This window comes from Physcomitrium patens, chromosome 11 (assembly GCF_059467195.1).
Source record: "Physcomitrium patens ecotype Gransden chromosome 11, ASM5946719v1, whole genome shotgun sequence".
NCBI lineage: Eukaryota > Viridiplantae > Streptophyta > Bryopsida > Funariales > Funariaceae > Physcomitrium > Physcomitrium patens.
The window spans coordinates 6,961,232-6,981,644 of record NC_143420.1 but is presented as its reverse complement, the minus strand read 5'-3'; the positions used below and the strand labels follow the sequence as shown (position 1 = coordinate 6,981,644).

The 20,413-nt window shown below is 42.4% G+C and overlaps 5 protein-coding genes across 10 annotated transcripts; 3 read left to right on the top strand and 2 right to left on the bottom strand.

The window, feature by feature from the left end:
- LOC112288180 (uncharacterized) lies at positions 1 to 5,038 on the top strand. 2 transcript variants are annotated; one of them, XM_090254219.1, is made up of 5 exons: positions 1 to 2,607; positions 2,726 to 2,854; positions 3,212 to 3,234; positions 3,463 to 4,405; positions 4,689 to 5,038. In XM_090254219.1, exons 1-4 carry the CDS (start codon positions 638 to 640, stop codon positions 3,864 to 3,866), a joined length of 2,526 nt encoding a protein of 841 aa, XP_090110345.1. In that variant the 5' UTR covers positions 1 to 637; the 3' UTR covers positions 3,867 to 4,405; positions 4,689 to 5,038. The 2 variants fall into 2 exon arrangements, with proteins under 2 accessions (XP_090110345.1, XP_024387866.1); XM_024532098.3 differs by having other exon boundaries at positions 489 to 2,607; positions 4,630 to 5,038.
- Positions 5,039 to 8,509: 3,471 nt separating this feature from the next.
- On the bottom strand, positions 8,510 to 9,875 carry LOC112288319 (small ribosomal subunit protein uS8). Its single transcript, XM_024532415.3, has 3 exons — positions 9,661 to 9,875; positions 9,090 to 9,250; positions 8,510 to 8,737 (listed from the first exon to the last, which is right to left on the bottom strand). The coding sequence occupies exons 1-3, from the start codon at positions 9,791 to 9,793 to the stop codon at positions 8,639 to 8,641; spliced, it is 393 nt and encodes a 130-aa protein (XP_024388183.1). The 5' UTR covers positions 9,794 to 9,875; the 3' UTR covers positions 8,510 to 8,638.
- A 2,152-nt stretch (positions 9,876 to 12,027) lies between these two features.
- On the top strand, positions 12,028 to 14,922 carry LOC112288217 (thylakoid lumenal 15 kDa protein 1, chloroplastic). The gene is made up of 8 exons (XM_024532194.3): positions 12,028 to 12,412; positions 12,762 to 12,884; positions 13,026 to 13,121; positions 13,262 to 13,334; positions 13,459 to 13,520; positions 13,689 to 13,770; positions 13,980 to 14,040; positions 14,190 to 14,922. The coding sequence occupies exons 1-8, from the start codon at positions 12,206 to 12,208 to the stop codon at positions 14,239 to 14,241; spliced, it is 756 nt and encodes a 251-aa protein (XP_024387962.1). The 5' UTR covers positions 12,028 to 12,205; the 3' UTR covers positions 14,242 to 14,922.
- A 623-nt stretch (positions 14,923 to 15,545) lies between these two features.
- On the top strand, positions 15,546 to 18,092 carry LOC112288216 (uncharacterized). 5 transcript variants are annotated; one of them, XM_024532191.3, is made up of 3 exons: positions 15,546 to 16,034; positions 16,288 to 16,474; positions 16,711 to 18,092. In XM_024532191.3, exons 2-3 carry the CDS (start codon positions 16,367 to 16,369, stop codon positions 17,722 to 17,724), a joined length of 1,122 nt encoding a protein of 373 aa, XP_024387959.1. In that variant the 5' UTR covers positions 15,546 to 16,034; positions 16,288 to 16,366; the 3' UTR covers positions 17,725 to 18,092. The 5 variants fall into 5 exon arrangements, with proteins under 5 accessions (XP_024387959.1, XP_024387957.1, XP_090110343.1 ...); XM_024532189.3 differs by having other exon boundaries at positions 16,276 to 16,474; XM_024532193.3 differs by having other exon boundaries at positions 15,550 to 16,034; positions 16,569 to 18,092.
- A 655-nt stretch (positions 18,093 to 18,747) lies between these two features.
- On the bottom strand, positions 18,748 to 19,869 carry LOC112289077 (F-box only protein 6). The gene has a single exon (XM_024534029.1). It carries the CDS (start codon positions 19,867 to 19,869, stop codon positions 18,748 to 18,750), a length of 1,122 nt encoding a protein of 373 aa, XP_024389797.1.
- Positions 19,870 to 20,413: the final 544 nt, after the last annotated feature.

Here is a 20,413-nt window from a genome sequence, read left to right as displayed (position 1 = left end):
CGTAGCGGAGTGTCGTGAGGCGGGAGCGGGTGGAGATTCGCATCAGGAACTGGTGGGGTACAACCCGCAGGCGGGAAGCTGCTGTGTTGCGGTTTGTCGGGTCAGATGGTCGATGTGGGACAGCCTTTATCCGTGGCAGTGCGCCGTCTGCCACGATCGTAGCCTGCGCGATCATTTGGTTTTCAACATGGGGTTCTTAGTCATCATGCAAGTTGTGTCCAATGCCAGATTTTGGCGACAGCTCTCGTCACTCCCGCGCCTTGGAAGCAGGTTCTACAGGGATCTTACATCCTTCGATTTTAACGCTGATTTATTCGCGTCCTGCAGGGTGTCGACTTTGCAGTACGCCTAGGCATGTCTTCACCAAGAGGTCTATCAATGCTCGCATTGTACATCATGTTAATGCCTCGGAGTACCGATGTTCAGGAATTGGCAGGAGAGAAGCCAATGGCACGTTGAGAGTAGAACCAAGTCAGTGTGATTAGTGGTACTTGTAGGACAGGGATGAATATTGCGTCCGCGAATGCATTATCAAGGTCTGCAGGGCTTTTGACCTTTCTAAGGTCAAACGGCTTGAGTTGGAATAGTTCATTTTGCAATTGGATGCAAGAGGAAGGCATTGAGGATTTTCACCAAAATGAAGAACTGGGTGTGGTGGTGGGTGGTCGCCCTCACTCTCATTGTATATCAGTGTCGTGTGCTGACTATGGCGCTAATGAACAGCGAGGCTCAAGCAATGCGGGAGCTGCAGAAGGATTTGCAGGTGGAACAAAGCTCCTGGCCTCCATCCGAGGACCCCTGCACAAGGTGGCAAGGAGTGCAATGCGTGGGCGACCATGTGGATAGTCTCGATCTTAGTGTGCTCCAAAGAGTGTCCAACCAATCTTTCAACGCTGTATTGGACGGCCTGCAGGCATTACCCTACTTGCGAGAGCTCAATGCGTCAGGATTTACCTTGCGTTTCTCACTCCCGGACTGGATCACTAGCCTTCAAACCCTCCAGATTCTGGATCTCACTGCTACTTCACTTGAAGGTACTTTGCCCCGTGCCCTGGGGAATTTTTCAAACTTGACGGTCCTGTGTCTCGCAGGTAATAATATTACCGGGGAGATTCCAGCGTCTGTCGGCAGCATGGTGAACCTCACTACCCTTAATTTGTCAAACAACAAGCTGGTGGGCTCGATTCCTCCTTCTATATTCAATGCCTCAGCGCTAGTGTCTGTAGACCTGTCTCACAACAATCTCACAGGGGTGTTACCAACAACAGTGGGCAACCTTGTAAACTTGCAATTCTTCATTGCATCGCACAACGACCTCGTAGGCCCTCTTCCGCCACAGTTGGGGAGCCTCTTCCTCTTGACACTACTAGACTTGTCTTCCAATAACTTCTCTGGTGCAATCCCTCCCGATCTTGGGAAGCTGAAGAGCCTCAACTTCTTATCCCTGGCGACGAACAATCTCTCTGGAACATTGCCTTCCGATATCACGCAATGCACAGGACTCCGAACACTCATCCTGCGGGAGAATATTGTGGAAGGAATGTTGCCAGCAACAATAGGCGATTTGAAGGAACTTGTTGTGTTGGACGTCTCTAGCAACCGGATCACAGGTCTCTTGTCGTCAGAGATGGGCGCTATCAAGTCGCTTGAGATTCTCGACATCGCTCACAACTACTTCTATGGACCAATTGTCAGCGAGTTGGTGGCTCTTCGAAACTTGAAATCTCTGAATGTTTCCCATAACTTTTTCAACGGTAGTTTGCCATCGGGATTTCTGCCCACCGCTGTGGTGAAAAAGAACTGTCTTCTGGGTTCTTCAGGGCAGCACGAGCTACGGACATGCCAGCGATTCTACGTCAGGCAAGGGGTCATTTTCGGAGCCCCAACCACTCCTCCAGCATCGGATGGAATCCCCATGCTGGAGCAACCCTTAGCGTCCGATCCTGGTGGAAACAAGTCGAAAACCAAGCATCTGGTGCTAATTCTATCTAGCTGTGTAGGCGGTGCGGGCTTGATTTTTCTGGTGGCGTCAGTTATCTATTGCTGTGTTCGACTTGGATGTGGAGGAAAAAAGAAAGGTGAATCGGCTAGGACTCATGGCAGCATCGGCAGTGTACGAGGCGGTTCGGCTCGCGCAATTGCACCTGCTGTCCCTACTAGCCGGATGGGGGAGGTCTTCACATACGAGCAGCTGCAGAGAGCCACAAAGAACTTCTTTGTAGGGAATCTCATTTCGAATGGTCACTCTGGGGATATATACAGGGGGGTTCTTGAAAGCGGGACAATGGTGGCCATCAAGAGGATAGATCTGACGAAGGTGAAGATGGAGACTTATCTGCAGGAGTTGGAAGTGCTGGGACGCGCTTCCCACACACGGCTTGTATTGTTGCTGGGTCATTGTCTTGACCGGGACGAGGAAAAGTTTCTGGTGTACAAGTATACAACGAATGGGGACCTGGCTACCGCCTTACACAAGAAAGGCAGTCCCGACCCATGTGAGGATGTGTTGCAGACCTTGGACTGGATCACTCGTCTCAAGATTGCCATTGGCGTTGCGGAGGCTCTCTTCCACCTGCACTCTGAATGCTCCCCGCCAATCGTTCACAGGTATATGACCCCTCTCCTCATTTGGATCAACAGTTGGTGCTTTTCCGGTTTTAAAATTAGCATTAATTGATCTTTTGTTACTTCTCGAATTAAAACTTTTTTCCGGATTCCCTTGCAGGGACGTGAAGGCAAACAGCATCCTTCTGGATGACATGTTTGAGGTCAGGCTTGGGAGCCTGAGTAATGCACGCGTGCAAGATGGGGAACCACATCCAAGTCGCATCACCCGTTTGCTTGGCTTTTCGCAGTGAGTCTAGTTACCTCTAGTACTTACTTAATGCAGTGTGTTTTTTTAAGCTTTTTCTTTTACGTATTGAGTACATTCAAACTGCAGTGCTTTGCTGATCCCTTTTCTCACTTAATATACTTAAACTATGTTAACGAATCAATGCGGGCACCAATCCAAGGTTCTTTTAGTCTTGTTTCTAATTCAAATAAAGTCCTATAATGAGGGCATGTTTGAGTCCATTCACCTAGATTTCCCCTCTCCAACCATAAGATCTGATAGAGAATGTGCATCTGGTCTTGGTAGCAAAATCTGTTCGCTAACATTAAGAGGTGTTTGTCTAAATGACTTGTGGGTGCGCTTCTACCTGTGGGGCAGATCATCAGACCAAAGAGATTCCGGTGAGAGCTTTATTCCTATATTGCTACTTTATTTGATTACTCTACGTTTTCGAGTGCACGACAATGCTTTGAAATCTATGACAATGATTTTCTTAATAGGTTCTTCAGGCTGTAGCCCCTCCTCAACCTGCATGTCATGAGGTTCTTTGAAAGGTTTTTATTTCTGCTTTAGATCTGTGTAAATATCTAGTACTCTTTGTCCAACGAGTTACTCTGCTGCATTGGCAGTTGCGGCAGTTTCTACCAGTTCCGACGTTTACAACTTTGGAAAGGTGCTACTAGAACTTGTATCCGGGAAGCTTGGTATAAGTGGGTCAACTGCGGATCACCACAGCGAGGCGTGGTTGGAGTGGGCTCTTCCATTGATCAGGGTGCACGACAAGGAGTCTCTGCCCAAACTGGTTGACCCATTTCTAATAGTCGACGAAGACTTGCTTGCAGAGGTTTGGGCCATGGCAGTAATTGCTCGTGCCTGCCTGCACACTAAGCCCCACAAGCGACCCAGCATGCGGCATGTTTTGAAAGCGCTTGAGAATCCTCACAAAGTGGTGCGGGAGGAGCATTTCGGAGAGTCCTTGGCCATGCGGACATCGTCCCACAGCTCATGGAACGAGGCTATGTTCGGAAGCTAGCGCCACAAGCACAACAACAGGTCCATGTCACGCTTGGGAGACTCGGATGCATATCATGGCTCCCTGCCAGTCTCAAAGGCTTCTGGAGTGGCATCCTCCAGTGCCCTACGATGGGACACCCCAGGGCATGCTAGGAGAGGTTCTAGCGATATTGTCCCTGAGCCTACTGATGAAGATACACCACATGGTTCTCAACGACGCACATCATCTGGGATTTACAATCCATAATCTTCATCAACTATCCAGCAGCAACCTAAAGTCCTCTGAGAAAAAGACTGAGCTCATTGCTATCCTCCCATCTGACCTTTCCAAGGGATCGACTCTTACAACAAGCTCAGGCTTCTCAACCAATCTGCCGTGCAGACTGGAAGAAGAATGGTCAACTACTTGGTGGAGACAAGGCCAGTGCTGAACCGAGGACATCGACGGTGTCTTCGCTCCACCGCTTATTTTGATTTCTGTATTGCGAAGGAAGCTTATATCTACCCCTTTCCGCAAGGGTGATGCTTCCTGACCTGCAGTTCAAACACAACGTGAAGGTGACCCATTTTTTCCCAATTCTTGATGAGCTTGTGAGTCTACGTTGTTAGATTGTTCAAGATGGGCACAGTATTTGACACTTAATACAGCTCAAATTATCTATGATGCATTGTTATTTTGGTTCGGGTCCGACCATGAGTTGTGAGTGTCCCTCTTGCTTGATCTATTCCTAGAGCGATATGATTATGCAACCAACTGCGAGCTCCAGTGTCTTGTTACCCAGGGGGACTTTCATTCCGTTACCATGCTCACGTGAAGACGATGTGGTCGAGGTGCATGCAGCATCCACCGATGTTCTGGCTTCAAACCGCATTCTGGATTTGCTGGTGGCATTTTTTGGAGAACAAAGCAAGTTAAATCAGCTCACGTTGTGCCTGATGCTGAACCTTCAAAATCGTTCCTGGCCAAGTTTTGCACGACGAAACCAGTCTCCACGCCTAATCGAGGAGTCTCGAGGGGAGACAGTGATCAGAATACGGCGTGGTTGTCGCGGCCTGGCCTTGAAGAGAGCTTGGCGTTTGTAGTGAAGGCTTTTACAAGCGATCCGTTCACTGTATTTGAGACTCTTGCCTTGATTTTGTTATAAGGCGCGTTAAAAGTGGCCTCATGAATTAACTTCCATATTAAGTGTATATTTCTCTCGGTCATGTTAGAATTGTCTGATGTAATCGGCGTTTTGAAGTCAATTAATCGGTAATGAAGATAATGTCATTTTCTTGTGTGATATATCGCCGTGGCTAGAGAAATCATGAATCAAGAGGGATATTTTGTGTGAGCTTTTTTGTCTTTTCTACATGGTTAAGAAATGTGGTTCTGTTGATTCAAATTTTATTTGTTTTGTTGAGGGAATAACTCAAAATTGAGTCTGTAAGTTAATATTTGTATGCAAATCCAAACAAAATATATGGAAAGGCATATTTGAGAAGACAATATAAAACCATATTTTAGAAGTATATGCATTTTTTCTGAAGTTTCGTGGGTTTTTAGTGTGTATGAGTTATTTTCTAGGTTTCAGTGCATTCGTTTTACTAAAAATATTTTGATACTATCTTGGTACTTCTGAACTCATTTCTCTCAAATACTTTGATAATCTATTATAATCATTGTATTCAACACATGTTATATTATGTTTCTAGTACTAAGGCTTTAATACTATCTACATCACTTTGTGGGTAATTTTTAATCCATTCATATCCTTTGATAATAAGGTATCTACTCTTAAATACTCTTAAATGTTATGTATAGTTTCAAAAATCAAATTTTATTTTGAAAAAAATCTTTTGTATCTTTTGTATTTACAAAAATAATTACTTCATTTGTATCTATTTAAAGTCTAATAATATATAATTTTAAGGAAAAATATCATATATATATATATATATAAATATGTCCCTCAAATATGTTGAAATATCAAGAATATCCATGTATTCTTAATAACAAAAAATCTATCATTGATAAGGTATTACCAATCTTTTTTTTTTTTAGGTGCATTTGGGGTCCAAATTGCATGCCACACAAATTTTAGCATAGCCATTTTTAGCACTTTTTGGCATATTTTTCCTCCTCTATTTTTCATGTTTGTGAGCCATACTAGTTTTTAACAAATTTGGTTGTGGCAACACTTTCCACCCACTAAATGATGGTTGATCTTTCCTTTAACACCTTACCCAAGAGCAAAGAGTCTTAGCTCTTATATTTTTCAACTAGGTATTTGTCTATGGCTTAAGATTCTACAATTTCCACAAACGGACCAGGCATTAGTGCCATGGGTACCTACATACAATAAGATCCATGCTTAGAATTCATTGATGTTGCTCACATTGAATATCAAGTAGGCACTATTGACCAACTCCTACTTTATCTTAATGCAATAGTTCAAATTTACTTACCAAAAAGTTTCAAGTTGCCATTCTCTATATATGGAATCTCCAAAAATGACTATAGCTATGGCACACATATCAAAGAGTCATTTTCTTTTGTTGTTGATAGTACCAAAGAACAAACAACTAGCCAATTTTAATTACCACAACCGTGTCTTAATCTAGTACTTTTGACAATAGCTCAAATGAGATTCTAGATCAAGTGCACCAAGTTTACCTATTTCTCTATGTAGATGGACTTATGATATTGGCCAATCTTCAAACTCGCCATTACTAATTTTAGTTCTTTCTCCATGTCCACCTTCAATAATGTTGACCACCATAGTTGATCAAATCAATACAATCAAGAATCAATGGCATTACTCACAACATTTGTGCCATCACACAAAATATTTATGTCAATAATAGATATAAGAACAAAACAGACATTGCTTTAATCGGTTTTATACTTATTAAACAGATGCATCAAGTACAAAAAAATCACCAAATCATAGTTGATATTTGATCTTCTCACCTTATCCTCAAACAATGGTTGAACGTTGCTACAACCAAATTTGTCAAAAAGTAGTGCTACAAAATTTGAACTACACACAGACATCAACAAGAGAAGGAGGCAATATGGGTCAAAAAGTGTCAAAGAAAAGTTGTGCCAAAATCTAAGCAGCACGCAATTTGGGCCTTAGATGTGCCTAAAAAAATAAAAATAAAATAAAGGTGGTGATATCTTATCACACTCAAGAGTAGATTTGATATTATCATAAAAGTAAGAGGTAGATTTGCTATTATCAAGATTACATGGATATTCTTGATATTTTAGTATATTTGAAGGATATACATGATATTTTCTAATTTTAAACTATATATATATATATATTAAAAAATCATGGTTTATTATTATTAGAGTTTTTATTTTTTCAAATGATATTTTGAATTAACATTACATGTAATTTATTTGATTGTTTGTTTTTAGAAATTTAGATTAATTTTGACAATACAATCTTATCTATCTCTTTTATATCAAAATACTATAGGTCTCACTCATCACTTTAGTTTGGAGCTAAAGCACACATTGTGAAGAATTGAAATCTGCTCCTTGCCTCATTACCTCCATATTTGTTGCTTTTCTCATCTCTTCATTCATTTTTGTTTGTTAGGTGCTCACATGGAATCCATGTTAAGTGTAGGTATCAACCTCCTGATGCACATAATTCCAGTATATCTATTTTAGATTTAAAATTTGAATTTGTCCTATTGGTAATTGGAGTTTCTTTTTCTAAAAAAGCCAACACATTCTTGCATTCTATTGCAATTTGGTATATTTTTTGAATAGTATTACAGTATAGTTTGGTATGGACAATGCTTACATCATAGCTAACAACATGATTTTGAGAAGGATTCAAATGTTGAGATATGCACAATGGATCTGAGAACTAATACTTTTTTTAGTTGCCAAAATAAAATAAAATAAATATTACTAACATCGATTCAAGGCCTTTGCAGGACTTAAGATTGAATTGTTATCATATTTGTAAAATTTCTTGAATTTTATGAATCTTTGCAGTTGAACCCTTGCTATCGAAGAAGATAGCACAAGAAAGTTCAAGCAATTTTCAAACATATTAGAAGCAGTACCACAGTAGTAAGAGCACTTACCAACCCATATATGTTATGTTCTATTAAGTTTAAGACGTTGTTGGGAATTCTTAGTTTAGACACTTGTAGCAGATGTAAAAATCGAACGCCCACACATCAGATCCAGTCTGTTCGGGAGTATTGTCAAGTTTAACCCATCGAATAAAGGTAAAAGAAGGGTGTGAGACTGTTCAATTCTTTAACAACATGGTCGAAGGCAATCGTCAAAGGATTGATAATTCTTGAACATCGATATATAATAAATTTTGTCAAGGACGTCTAACAAATGACTCCCATACGAAAACAGCCAAGCTCTAATAGTAGATAAAATTGGATTGCCCAAGAGGACAGAAACGATTGTCTGCGTGAAACATCATTGAAGATGAATCATACTGAATATGTTCTTCAAAATAAAAACGAGTTTCATCACCCAATTTTTTTTCAACGGGGACGGTCATAGCAGTATACAGAGAAATTGGTGCTCAAGTAGATAGCCTACAATTTCGCCACGATGCATGTGCTCATGGAGATCGCGAGTTTCTAGACAACAACAAGACTGACTTTCAAAAGGAACGGATTTATACACATGAGTAATGTGACAAGTTGCAACAAAATGGTTTGAAAAGATACAATTGCAGAGCCCTTGAGAAATACTTTCTCAAAAAATTGCAGGCAAACCTTGTGACCTGCGATGGTCCAGATATGTGACACTGGATCATCTTAATAGAAGAATCCTAAGACCTTTCCTCCTACGTTCTTACGCCTAGCCTCATCGTGATCCATAATACCAGCTGAGGTCGTCAATACAATGTAGCCAAACTGCACAACAGGACAAACAGTAAATGACATGGTCGAACATTCTGATTTACTTGTACGTTTATACTACTCGAAATCCTGCACTAGAAGGGTAAGTTACATGTCGTGCGACAACTTCAATCACCAAGTCCAAACAGTTCAAATTTATTTGTGAACAGTTTTAGCACTCTAACTCTGCACAAATCGTGCGGAGAAGATCTGGAGCTAAAAAACAATAGCCAGTAAGGGAAGTTCAAAAATAAATCTAGATCTCGTCTCAAGGTATTAGGTACTCGAGATAGATACTAAATCTGATGCATTTATACGAATGCAAGTGCTAGGTACGAAATCAAACTTTGAGGATCGGACCACAAACCTGACGAGATGGTAGGAGCCGAGCAGTCCATGCTTCCAATTCACCAACTCCGACGTTGTAACGAGGACTGATTACACCACACTTGTTCAATCTACCGTTGAGCTCTACCACAATCTTGCCAGCTCGATGGTCATCAACCAGTTCGAACTCCCCAATGTACCCTGAAAAAATTCAGAAGTAAACAGCATCATTCTTGTAATTCCTCGCAATACAATACTGATAACACAGAGATGGACCACTCTTATACAGAAGAAAAAAAGAAAAAGAAAAAGAAACGCTTTTCAATTCAGTTTCCAACCACAAGCTAAGAAAATATATATATATATATATATATAACGAATAGATTTGCATACATTCAAGTATTCAGGCATGGACGCAATAAATGAGGATGCCGAAAAACGACGAGTTAAATGTAGTCACCATAACTACAGGAATAGTTCAGCCAATGAAACCCTAAAAATCTGGATTGAAAATGAGCAATACCTCGCGATCAACATTCACCGAGTCCAGAAACGCAATCAATCCTAATAAACCGTAGCCACACAAAAAAAAATCAGATCGTGATGCATACCGTGCTTCTGCATCACGGACAAGAACTTGATGACGACCTTGGATGAGGGCCGCAACAGCACCTGCCGCTTTCCCCGCTTCTCCGCGTTGAACATGTTCTTCAACGCATCGTTCAAAACGCTGATTCGCACCATGGTGTAAAGACTGTGGAGCCTACCGACACCAACAGCAACACACAGACCTCTCTAGCAGCGTTCGATTGCGACGAGCAATCGTGATGCAAAAAGGCAAGCTCAAATTTCCTTCCTGGCCCTTGTTCGAAGACATGGCTCACCAGACCTAAAACCACCCTGCCGAACCAGCTCCGTGTTTGAGTTACCGGAGGGGACAGTAGGTTCGGGACAGGCTTGGAACTGGCCTGGTATCGTCTATCATCTCTCAGCCGTATACTTAAAAGTATATTTAAAAGTATGTTTTTAACATCATTCTTTCTTTGTAGAATATTTTTGTGGCTCCGTATATTTTTATTTTTCATTTTTCATTTTATTTTTATTTTAGTTGTTTAAATAAGAATATGATAATTTGATTGTGTAACTGGAAATGTTTAGGGTACAGGAGTTTCCAAATGCCTCAGTATTTCTAACTCATATAAATAAAATTAATTTTATTTTCTGTGCATTCCAATGCTACCACAAGTCATTTGAAAACTGTCCTTCATGTGGGTGCATAAGGATTACTACAATACTCTTTTCCATCTCCATAAATCTTAAACTTTTTCAGATCAAGAGTTTTGAGGATTGTTGCCTATGAATATTTTGTATTATTTTAAGGATTCAATTGGAACTAAAAAAATAATCTTATATTTAACATATATAATTTACAGCAACAGTGGTTAATTTTATCGTCTTTCATCATCAAATTTCTTTAAATTGCATAGATTTTTCAACATCCACCAAAATTCTTTTTGAGTCTATGTTTTGCCTAAAGTTATTAATATCTTATTATGCTACAAATTCTACAACCTACAGTAGTAGTAGCAAATAGTAAAGAAAAAGACTTACACGTCAACTTAATTTTCAAAATGGTATAAGTACCCACTTACAACTTGCCAATGCATTCCTGCACATATATGAAATATTTGCTCCAAACCTTCTGTCAATTAGAACCAACCAATTTCCATTACAACCCTCCACACAATGTCAAGAATTTGTTCTTTTTAACTTTAGTTCATAAATTTATGTTTAACAAAGAGATAGAGTATTGTTGTATTTGTCTAAAATGAACATTAACCTAGTCATCTTAGTACTATTATGATTTATTAAAACTTTATACCTGAAATCAAATAATGAGATGCACAGAAGATAAGCTAATCAATTTTATTTGAGAGGTTCAAAATAATTGTAAATGTACATCATCAATATGCACATGGATTTTTATTTTTCATTTTTTATTTGTTTTTGAATGATCCATTGACCAACAAATAAATCAGTTTTATCGAAGTAATGTCGACAGATTTTGCAAGAACGTTCTCACATTTATACTTCCAAATACAGAGAATTTTCTTGAAATTTTAAGTTAATAAATGATTATAAATTTGTCTCAATCGATTATAAGGATTAATGTATATATATATTTAAACCAGCCGAAGAAGAAGAAGAAGCACTGATCCACAATCGTATTAAATAATATAGTCTAACAAGTAATAGAAGAATTTTATACAAATAAAAATAAAAATATACACTTCAATTTTTTATATAATAAATTATTTTCAAACTTAAACTTAGGTTGTTCAAAATTTATCTACAGGGAAAGACACATCTCCACTGTCTTCATCAAAATTACAGTATGACCTGGCAGGTGAGCTGGACAAGCTCAAGATTCCTGAATCACCATCCCCCCCCCCCCCAAGGTCCCCGACTGAAGCGGAATTGGGTGCCCCCGATAAAGCACCCCCACCCCCTACCACCACGTATGGTGGCCATGGAAGACAAGTGTGAGCCAGCAAAAGGGAGGGCGCGGTGAAAGGGGGTTGGCCCGGTTAAGGGAGGCTTATCTGCTCCGTCACCACTCCGGTCCCGCTATCCAAAACCAAAGCCTGGAAAAAGGTGCACTTGCAGCAGAGAGCTCTGGAAGTCATGGCCGCAGCCCATCTCGCAGCCAATTCCACATCGCTTGCCTGATCTCTTTCTGGATATGATACGTTTCCAGCCTTGATTGCGGGTCCTCCTCCCCTTCCCACACACCAGTTTGTGGTCGCTGAGCCCCTGAACATTGTTACTTTTTGCTTTTTTAACCTCCTGGTGGGAACCTATTCTGTTTACTCGTTGCTTTTTTCTCCTGGTTGCTTAACCGCGACTGTGGCTTGGATGAATCCAGCTCGCTTGCAATATGGCTGAGCTTCTCAGGACTTCTCCATGTTCACTTTCTTTGATAGGTGTAGTGGCGTAGTGGCGTAGTGGAGATTTTTATTTTTGCCTTTTGAAACTATTTCTTCGATTCCGGAGCAGCTGATGCGATTGTCGTTCTGGAAATTTTTGCAGTTCTTAGTGAAGTCTACCTACACTCGAGGCAGAATTGTAGTTGTTTGTGGTTTGTGAATTGTCGCCATGGCTGCCTTGCCGACTATTTGCTTGTCAGCTATTAGGGCACTGATTCCTGGCGGTTCGTGGGATGCGACCGGTGCACCTTCTAGCGCTTCTTCTAGTGCACAACCGTCAGGCGCTCCATCGTCATATAACTCCTTGCCTGTCACTTCTTGTAGAAATGTTGATAAGAATTTGTATTACAAGGAAGCGGACGAGAAATCAAGAGAGGTTAGTGTTTTCAACCCCTTACTTTGTATCTGGTGACAGTGGTATCCATTTGCTACCTTAGCAGGAGACGTGAAGCAGAATGCTTGAACGCTTCTATTTTATTTTATTATTTTACTAAGTTATTCCACTGACGTTCATGCTGGTGAATTACACTACCAAGTATCCCAGCAACAACGACACATTGGAAACAATTTTGCATTCGTTCTGGATAGAAACCTTAGGAAGTTGTCGTGAATTAGCAGCTTTCAGTTTGCGACTAGTCTCCTTATTCTTTCAATTTAGGCGACATTCCTGCGGATTGGACAACAGATGGAAATAGCTGCTCATCAATTATTGGAGTGGTTTCCAGGTTGATCATGCCGAGCGAGATTATGAATTCGCAGGGTTGCAGAGGTTTGGGCGCGCCAGTCTCGTTGCCATAGCGGCAGCCTCGCTTTGCTACTCTAGTCCAGATCCTGCGCTTGCCTTCCGGGTACGTAGGCGATTGGATCTATTTCTTGTGTTCTTTTATGGTATTCAGTCACGTAAGAGTCAGTGATGTTGAACCTTATCGCACAGCACATCTCAATGGTAAGAAGAAATTCCTCAACTCTTTGGCGACCCTGTACTATAGGGCGGTGGGCCATACGGACAAGAGGTGACCCGCGGGCAGGACCTGACTGGACGGGACTACAGTGGATTGACTCTAATAAAACAAGACTTTAAAACGGTAATACTGATTTTGCAATTGACTTGTGCAATATTATGCGTCATAATTAAGCGTGAATTTGTCATCTCATTTAGCAGCATTTTTCATGCTTAGTGAAAACTTGTTGGGTGACTGATGTGAATACGATTTGCTGTACGCAGTCCATACTGCGGCAGGCAAATTTCAAAGGAGCGAAGTTGTTAGGTGCGAGCTTCTTCGACTCAGACTTAACAGGTAATTGAGATTGTCCATCTTCGTGTCCAATCTCTGCCATGCCATCCGCATTATCAAGAGAAGTAACGAGCTCTCATTAGCACCTTGAAATACCTGCGTATTTATGGCTTCCGTTTGCCTACAGGAGCTGACCTTACTGATGCGGACCTTAGGGGAGCTGATCTTTCATTAGCAAGACTATCAAAGGTATATTCCTGGCTGTCCGAATTTCGATTGACATTCGTGTTCGATTCACATTCCGGGGGCTTTCTATACAAGAATACTGTACTTATTGCCACATTAGATATATTTTCTGGATTTTGTGTGATTTTTGCTTCAATGATGTCCTGATCTATCTTATGACTGAATACACAGGCCAATTTGACTAATGCCAATCTAGAAGGAGCATCAGTCACTGGCAATACTTATCTCAAAGGATCCATTATTACTGGCGCGGGTACGCTTATATCTTATCGTTGGATCTATCTTTCACAGCTCTTAGTCCCTGATAAGCCTGCTACCTCTTTTCGCTGAGGAGTAATAACATGGACATGATTTTCACAAAGAACGAACCGGAAGGACTGTCTAAGATGTTTTATACTTGTTTAATAGAACGAACTAGCATAAGGACAGAAGAGCGTACTCAATTGATTTCGCTTTTGGCAGACTTCACTGAAGTGAATTGGAGGGATGATCAACGAAAAGAATTGTGCCTAATTGCTGACGGGTTCGTTACCTCCTCTACACTTTATGAAATTTTTGTTAAAGGATCCTTCTTCAACTGTAACAAATCACTCGCTTCGTGCTGTTTGTTGGTATCAAATGTTTGACAAATTAGGTGCAATTCATTGACGCAAGAGTGTTTACTTTCTGCAGAGTAAATCCTGTGACCGGCAATGCAACTAGAGAGACTCTACTATGCGATTGATCGACACATGAATACCTCAGCTGTTCTGAGATCCTATTTTGCAGGCTTAGTTGAGCAGAAACTGAGCATTGTGGATGTCAAGCACATCCAGCTACTTGCTCGAGCAGCTGTACAAGAAATTTTGAAGACCGAAGTGCAAGTGTCAAGCAGATTGAACAGAGAGACTCGTTTGGTTCACTGGTCTATAGTGCACATAAATTGAATTGGCACTATATTTCCGGTTTTAATTGCAAACAAACAGGTGCTCTAATTTTTTTTTTTTTTTTTTTTTTTATATAAGATATATTTTTGGTTTTAATTGCAGCAGAATTGGAACTTCATAATTGCAGCTTAGCCTAGCAGAGGAAACAAGAGCTCTCATGTCACAGACGATTACTGCACTGAATTGTAGAATATGTAGGACGCTTACCTGTCATTTCTCGGAAGAGTCTTGAGGCATGACTTTGAAAAAGCCAGGGAACTTGCACAAGACATCGTTAGAGATGGTATTTCTAGCGTTCTTGTGTGAGGATTAAGGATGTCTCAGAGATGTGACTTGAACGAAGTTAAGAGCGGATTGTCAGGGTGGAGATGATAGATATCTTGAATACCTCTAAATTTGTCCCGTTCGCCTAGATCATTATGCTGAACGGCAAATCAGTTCACCACGCAACGGAAATGGGCATGTGGGTTGATTGCAAATTTGGCTGAATGTGCGAGAAATCGTCCGATGAAGTATCCAACAATAATGCCATCACGGTGAAGTAGACCATGTCATGAATAAGCATGCCTGAAGAGTGTAGTCATTGTGAGATAGAAATGTCATTCTCACATTACCAGTCACAACTACAATCTGTTTACTGTGTTCAATCAGGTGTAACAAAATAGCATGGCCAAGAATTGTGAAATTACAAAGAAAAACCATACCATTTGCATCGAGCATACGTTTATTACGGTTACGAACACATCTGTAATTGCACGATTTCATTTCCGCCTTCACTTCTACATTATTCGCAGCGTGTGTTCGAACTTAGACATGGAAAACAGCCATGCGAAGTACAACTTGTGGCAAATTATCTCATATTTTAGAAAGACATTATCATCTACGCCTATAGCAGCTATCTGCCTTCACCTAGTCCTGTCGCAAACCGAAAATAGTACCCGCAACAAGTGGACCATGATGATTTGAGAAAATGCAAACTATCGCAATGTGTGCCAGAACAATCTCTCACTGATCGTAATACACGTGACGATGCGTGATTGTTACAATGCGCATTCAACAACACGCTTCGAAAGATAACCAATACGCATGACTGCACACCCTTGCACAAGTATCAACAGATGTGATTGCGATGGCAGGGCGACGAGGTCGATAGTGTACTAGCGTGGAAGGAAATGGAAGTGGTAGCAAGTCACTGACCACCACTCACCGGATCACCGAATCCATGCCGTTGAAACAATGTGCCAGTGGTGAAGTTCGGGCAATGGATTGAACGGCGTCGATCTCATCGAGTCTCTTCGAGTTCCCACGAAACCAAACCATGTAATGCGGCAAATTTGAGCTCTGCCACCTTTAATGCAAGTAGATTCCCAACTTGGCACCTGATTCGGTAACCCTTTCATGGAGCACACTTTTGTGAGGGCATGGTCCTAATCGCAAACTGTCGATAATTGCAATTTGCAAAAGAATTCCTCATCTCGCATCAACAATGCCTCCATTGATGCTCCGTGAAGTTCAACTCGGTGCAGCGTGTGCACAATCGTTGAGCAACTTGTGCGGAGCTGGCTTCGTTCATCTCTCCTTACAAGACGAGGTTTGATTTCTATGCCTGCTTTCTCTTTCGGGTGTAGGTCTTATCAATCGCAAGCAGATCGAAGCTTTGGCAAAGTGTAGCCTACCGGGCACAAATTGCGCGTCGAATTATTTGGTTTTTTGTTCCGTATTCAAGTTCTCCGCACCTGAATTGTATGTATCAACTAACTTTGGAGGATTTGAAGGTTATGCTAAATGCGATGATCTGCCTTTACTACCATATTTATCTGAACTGGATTTAGATGCATTCGTAGAGGCAACCGTGAGGGAGCTCCCTAACCTTGTCCAGAGCCGTGTGGAGTTGATGCTGTCTTTTTGGAGGAAATTGGCGGAATGTGCACAATGGCATCGATCCAAAGATGTTGCACATCCCAAGCAGCTTCTGTGAGCAAATCTCGTCTGTTGGCTCTGCAGTTCAACAATTTTTCTTATGCTTTGCAGGTAAGCATGGTTTTCCATTTCTTGATGAACCCACCACTCTTTCACAGCCTTTTGCCTGCATGTCACTAAACCATTCTGTGAATGTTCATGACAGGCTTTGACGGTTGCAATACGATTGCAAGGCCACAAAGCCCTCCAGTCAGGTCCTCACATTCTTGTCATTGTTCGTTGCACGGATAACAATATCATGTTCGGTGGAATAAGAGCACTCCTAAAGCATTCTTAGAAAATTCCAGGTTAATGGTACCCGCGTTCAAAAACGACTTCAAGTAAGATGCTCAATCCAGGAGGGAGAGAGAATGAACATGAAGAACGGGGATTTGATGCTGTCAAAGCCATCGAAAGAAATCGATGCCGACAAGGATTTAGATGCGGCCGTAAAGCCATTGGAAGTACCCAGACCCAAAGAAGCCAAGAAAACCCTAGAAGCTGCGAAGGAGAAATTCGGTGAAGAGACAGTGACAAGACAATTTCAGGAATCAACAAGGGAATTGGAGAAACAAGGAACGACCAAGATTGCATTGTTGTGTGGAGCTGCCACGTTTGGATTTATCATCTCTGGGACCCTGCTTACTTCTCTAGAGGTTTTTCCCTTGGTCCCCGAGGCCATGCAATTAGTGGGGCTGGCATACTCAGTGCTAGTTGTCAGCCGTGTGATTCGAGAAGAACCAGAGAAGTTCAAAGTGTCACCAGTTAGAGCTGTTATAGAGATTTTAGACGAAGGGGAAGAGAAGACCAACCTCATGCTGCCACGAGATTTGGATGAGGGAACTGTAGCAGCAATGGAGCAGCTGGTGCGGGAACGTGACATTGCTGTAAACCAAAGGGAGGAGATGAGGCGGCAATCTCTCATATTGTCTCAAGTTCGTGTTGAGAAAGAAGCACTTGAAGTAGTGGCGTTGCAGCTCGCGGAGGAGAGAGAGAGGGCTGTGTCGGAGGCGAATGGTTTGAAGCGTACCGTTGAGTCGATAAGTGAGAGAATGAAAGGCGTAGAGGGGATACTTGAAATAGAAGTTGATCAACTAAAAAAGCAGAAACAGATACTGGAAACTGTGGCAGGGCAACTTGCCCAGGAACGGAACGTTGCCATTGAGGAAGTTGACAAACTAAAAGCGAGGTCAGAGGCCGAGAAACGGGCACTGGAGGAAGTTGCAATGCAGTTAGCGAAAGAGAGAGATGATGCACTAGCGGAGATTGAAAGTGTGAGGAACATCTTAGCTAACATGCAATCAATCTCAGCCTCTGAGTAGCCCCATGTTCGCTGAAAACATTAGCAGACTGAACGGGATCGATTCACAGTAGTGTGATGAACATCCACCACCTCAACTAGACACGATCAATCCCGTCTTGCAAATCATGAACCAGATCAAGGATTAGATAACTGGCCAGCTTCCGGGCCCTAAAATATAGCCAAGTGTCCTATTCAGTCTTACAAATGTAGAATATCGTCCTGCTTGGGTGTTCAATAGCTGTGTTATGGATTGTATCGGATATGTGTGAGCGGTGGCACGTGAGCTCATCTTGACCACTAGCTACAAAAGTATTGAAACTTGCCAATACTGTTGCCATCATTTTTCTTCAGTGAAATGAAAGTTCACAAGCAAGAACTGTACTCACAGTGGACTAGTTCTGATAATCTATGTACAGTTGTCTAGTTCAGTAAAGGAGCCCTTATTTGACCACCAGAACAAGCTACCTGATAGGATTTAGATAGCGATTTGTGCAGCACAGGAAACCTTATCATGGGAATATTGGATGCTTGAAAGTAAACAGTATAAAAAGTAAAGACAAGGGTGGCTGACTGAACAAACTTTCACAACACTGTAAATCAAGTGACCTAACACACCTTGCACAGATTTAAAGACGAACACTGCATTCAACACATGATATGGCTTGATTCCAGAAGAAATGATTTACACTTCCTGGAGCAGGTTCCCCATGTGGTGGTTGCGATCTTTGAACACTGCTTCTACCTGAATGATCGTCATTATATCTCCTACATCTATTAATTATTTACATTGTACAAACTGCTCACCATATTGTGAGTACATCCAGCGACAACTGCACTCCCTTGCACAGCTCGCTACAGGAAAGCCTCGCGAAAAGCTTTCATTCGCCCTATATGAGGAGCAAGAGATTAAAACATGTTAACTAGTCAACAATGAACACGGCAGATCACAGACCACCAAATGGGTCCTATATAATACATGATTCACACAAGTTATCAAATACATCAGAACAAGAGACTATACACAGATGATTAATTCCCTCTGTTAGAGCAGAAACCCTGGGTTGAGGGTAGTCGAACTTGCTGCGAGCTTCCGGTTGTAATGGTGTCGTTTCTGCACGGAGCGCCACGAACGATTAGCCAGGTCATATACTATACACCTCCCGCTAGTGGAGGTGAACACAATTGCGCACTCAGAAGCAACCGCAATGAAGCTCGGAATGCCATAGCAATTGTTCCAGTCTTGATTTGGAGGATAGAGCAGTGTATGCCAAGTTTCCGGCATGCGAGCAATTTTCTCAGGAGCCTTCGGGGGAGGCGCGACCTTAGATACTATAATGCACGACTTCAAGCACATCTCCTGTCCACAAAAGCAGCTCGTCCGGGAACCAGCCACGAGGTACACTTCCCCGTTGACCACAACTAGCTGCTCAAAAGAGTTGTATGGCAATTCAGCACCTTCCTTGCTCCACGCATCGTCAATCAAGCTGTAGGTGAGAAGCATGTGACAAGAGCGTTTGCCGAAGATGGTGTAAACTGTATTGTTGCATACTGCGCTGCACACCGCCAGGTCCCTGTCCGGCGGAGTCGCTAGCTCGCTCCATTGGCCGTTTTGCGAGTCATACATGTGCATTTGCTCCCCGATGCAAATCACTTTGTAAGTCTTGGCGGAATAATCCACGGTAAGTATCGGTGAAGTCAACTCATAGGCCATGCCCACAATTGGAGGCAACCGTTTTAGGGTTTTCGTCACAGGATGGCAAACATAGAGAACGTTAAACCTGGGCAACACATGTTTCTCTCTATACGCCACGAGAAAGAGCCCACCAGCTGTGTCCACCGTTTCCAGAGAATAAGTTTCGTCACCGCAGGGGTTTGCTTTTTTCGCATGGTCGACTAGGTAGCTACTGTCAAGGGAGTAGAACCGCTCGTCCATCACGTCTAAGACGCACCACCCTGCGTCGGCGTTACGACATCTACCAGGAGTGAGGAGAACATAAAATCGTTGCCTCGGAGCCAGCGCACACAGAGTACCAAACTCGGGGGAATCTATCAACGCGTTCCACTGTTTGCAAACCGCGCGCAGCCGACACACAGAAGGTACAGGGAGAAATCCGAAAATCCTCATCAAAATATCCAGCGGCAATTCCTTCGCCGACGAAGCCATGACCACTATTCCCTCTTGAACTCCTTATCAACTCCGCAAAACTAGATCCACCGCGCTATTCCACAGAACTGCCGCCAGAAAATTCCAACCCTCCCCACTAACCCCAACACCCTAACCCCTTGCGAAAAGCCCTAATCTCATCTCAAAACACCGCACCCACGCTCCACTCCCAGCCATTTCACTCCCAGCACCTCCAATCGATCTCACCACACCCCAGACTAGCGTCAAAACTCCCAAAAACAGGCGCTATCGTCGGCGTTGTGACCTAAAACGACCAAGAATCAGCAGCAGCTGACCATACCGACATCCACCAAATCCGCCGACCTCCCACAGCCCACTAGCATCCCCAAAATCAACGACTCGAGAGCCCTACCGTGGAGTCCCCAGCGCGACCTCTCTCACACCTTCAGACTAAACACCAACAACAATGAATAAATGCGCCACCGCCTCGAACGACGGTTGCTGCACGCAAGCTCTGGAGCTTCAATTCACCAATTCTTCTCCTTCTTCTTCGTCGTCGTCTTCTTCTTCTCCTTGCGTCCAC

Excerpts from the sequence above, each read along its gene's own strand:
- LOC112288180 (XM_090254219.1), top strand. The coding sequence starts at position 638 with ATGAAGAACTGGGTGTGGTGGTGGGTGGTCGCCCTCACTCTCATTGTA. Across the intron at positions 2,855-3,211 it reads CGTTTGCTTGGCTTTTCGCA|ATCATCAGACCAAAGAGATT; the intron begins GTGAGTCTAGTT and ends CCTGTGGGGCAG. Across the intron at positions 3,235-3,462 it reads ATCAGACCAAAGAGATTCCG|TTGCGGCAGTTTCTACCAGT; the intron begins GTGAGAGCTTTA and ends CTGCATTGGCAG.
- LOC112288319 (XM_024532415.3), bottom strand. The coding sequence starts at position 9,793 with ATGGTGCGAATCAGCGTTTTGAACGATGCGTTGAAGAACATGTTCAAC. Across the intron at positions 9,251-9,660 it reads GTCCGTGATGCAGAAGCACG|GGTACATTGGGGAGTTCGAA; the intron begins GTATGCATCACG and ends GAATTTTTTCAG. Across the intron at positions 8,738-9,089 it reads GGCTCCTACCATCTCGTCAG|TTTGGCTACATTGTATTGAC; the intron begins GTTTGTGGTCCG and ends CCTGTTGTGCAG.
- LOC112288217 (XM_024532194.3), top strand. The coding sequence starts at position 12,206 with ATGGCTGCCTTGCCGACTATTTGCTTGTCAGCTATTAGGGCACTGATT. Across the intron at positions 13,122-13,261 it reads TAAAACAAGACTTTAAAACG|TCCATACTGCGGCAGGCAAA; the intron begins GTAATACTGATT and ends TGCTGTACGCAG. Across the intron at positions 13,521-13,688 it reads CATTAGCAAGACTATCAAAG|GCCAATTTGACTAATGCCAA; the intron begins GTATATTCCTGG and ends CTGAATACACAG.
- LOC112288216 (XM_024532191.3), top strand. The coding sequence starts at position 16,367 with ATGTGCACAATGGCATCGATCCAAAGATGTTGCACATCCCAAGCAGCT. Across the intron at positions 16,475-16,710 it reads ATTTTTCTTATGCTTTGCAG|GTTAATGGTACCCGCGTTCA; the intron begins GTAAGCATGGTT and ends AGAAAATTCCAG.
- LOC112289077 (XM_024534029.1), bottom strand. The coding sequence starts at position 19,869 with ATGGCTTCGTCGGCGAAGGAATTGCCGCTGGATATTTTGATGAGGATT.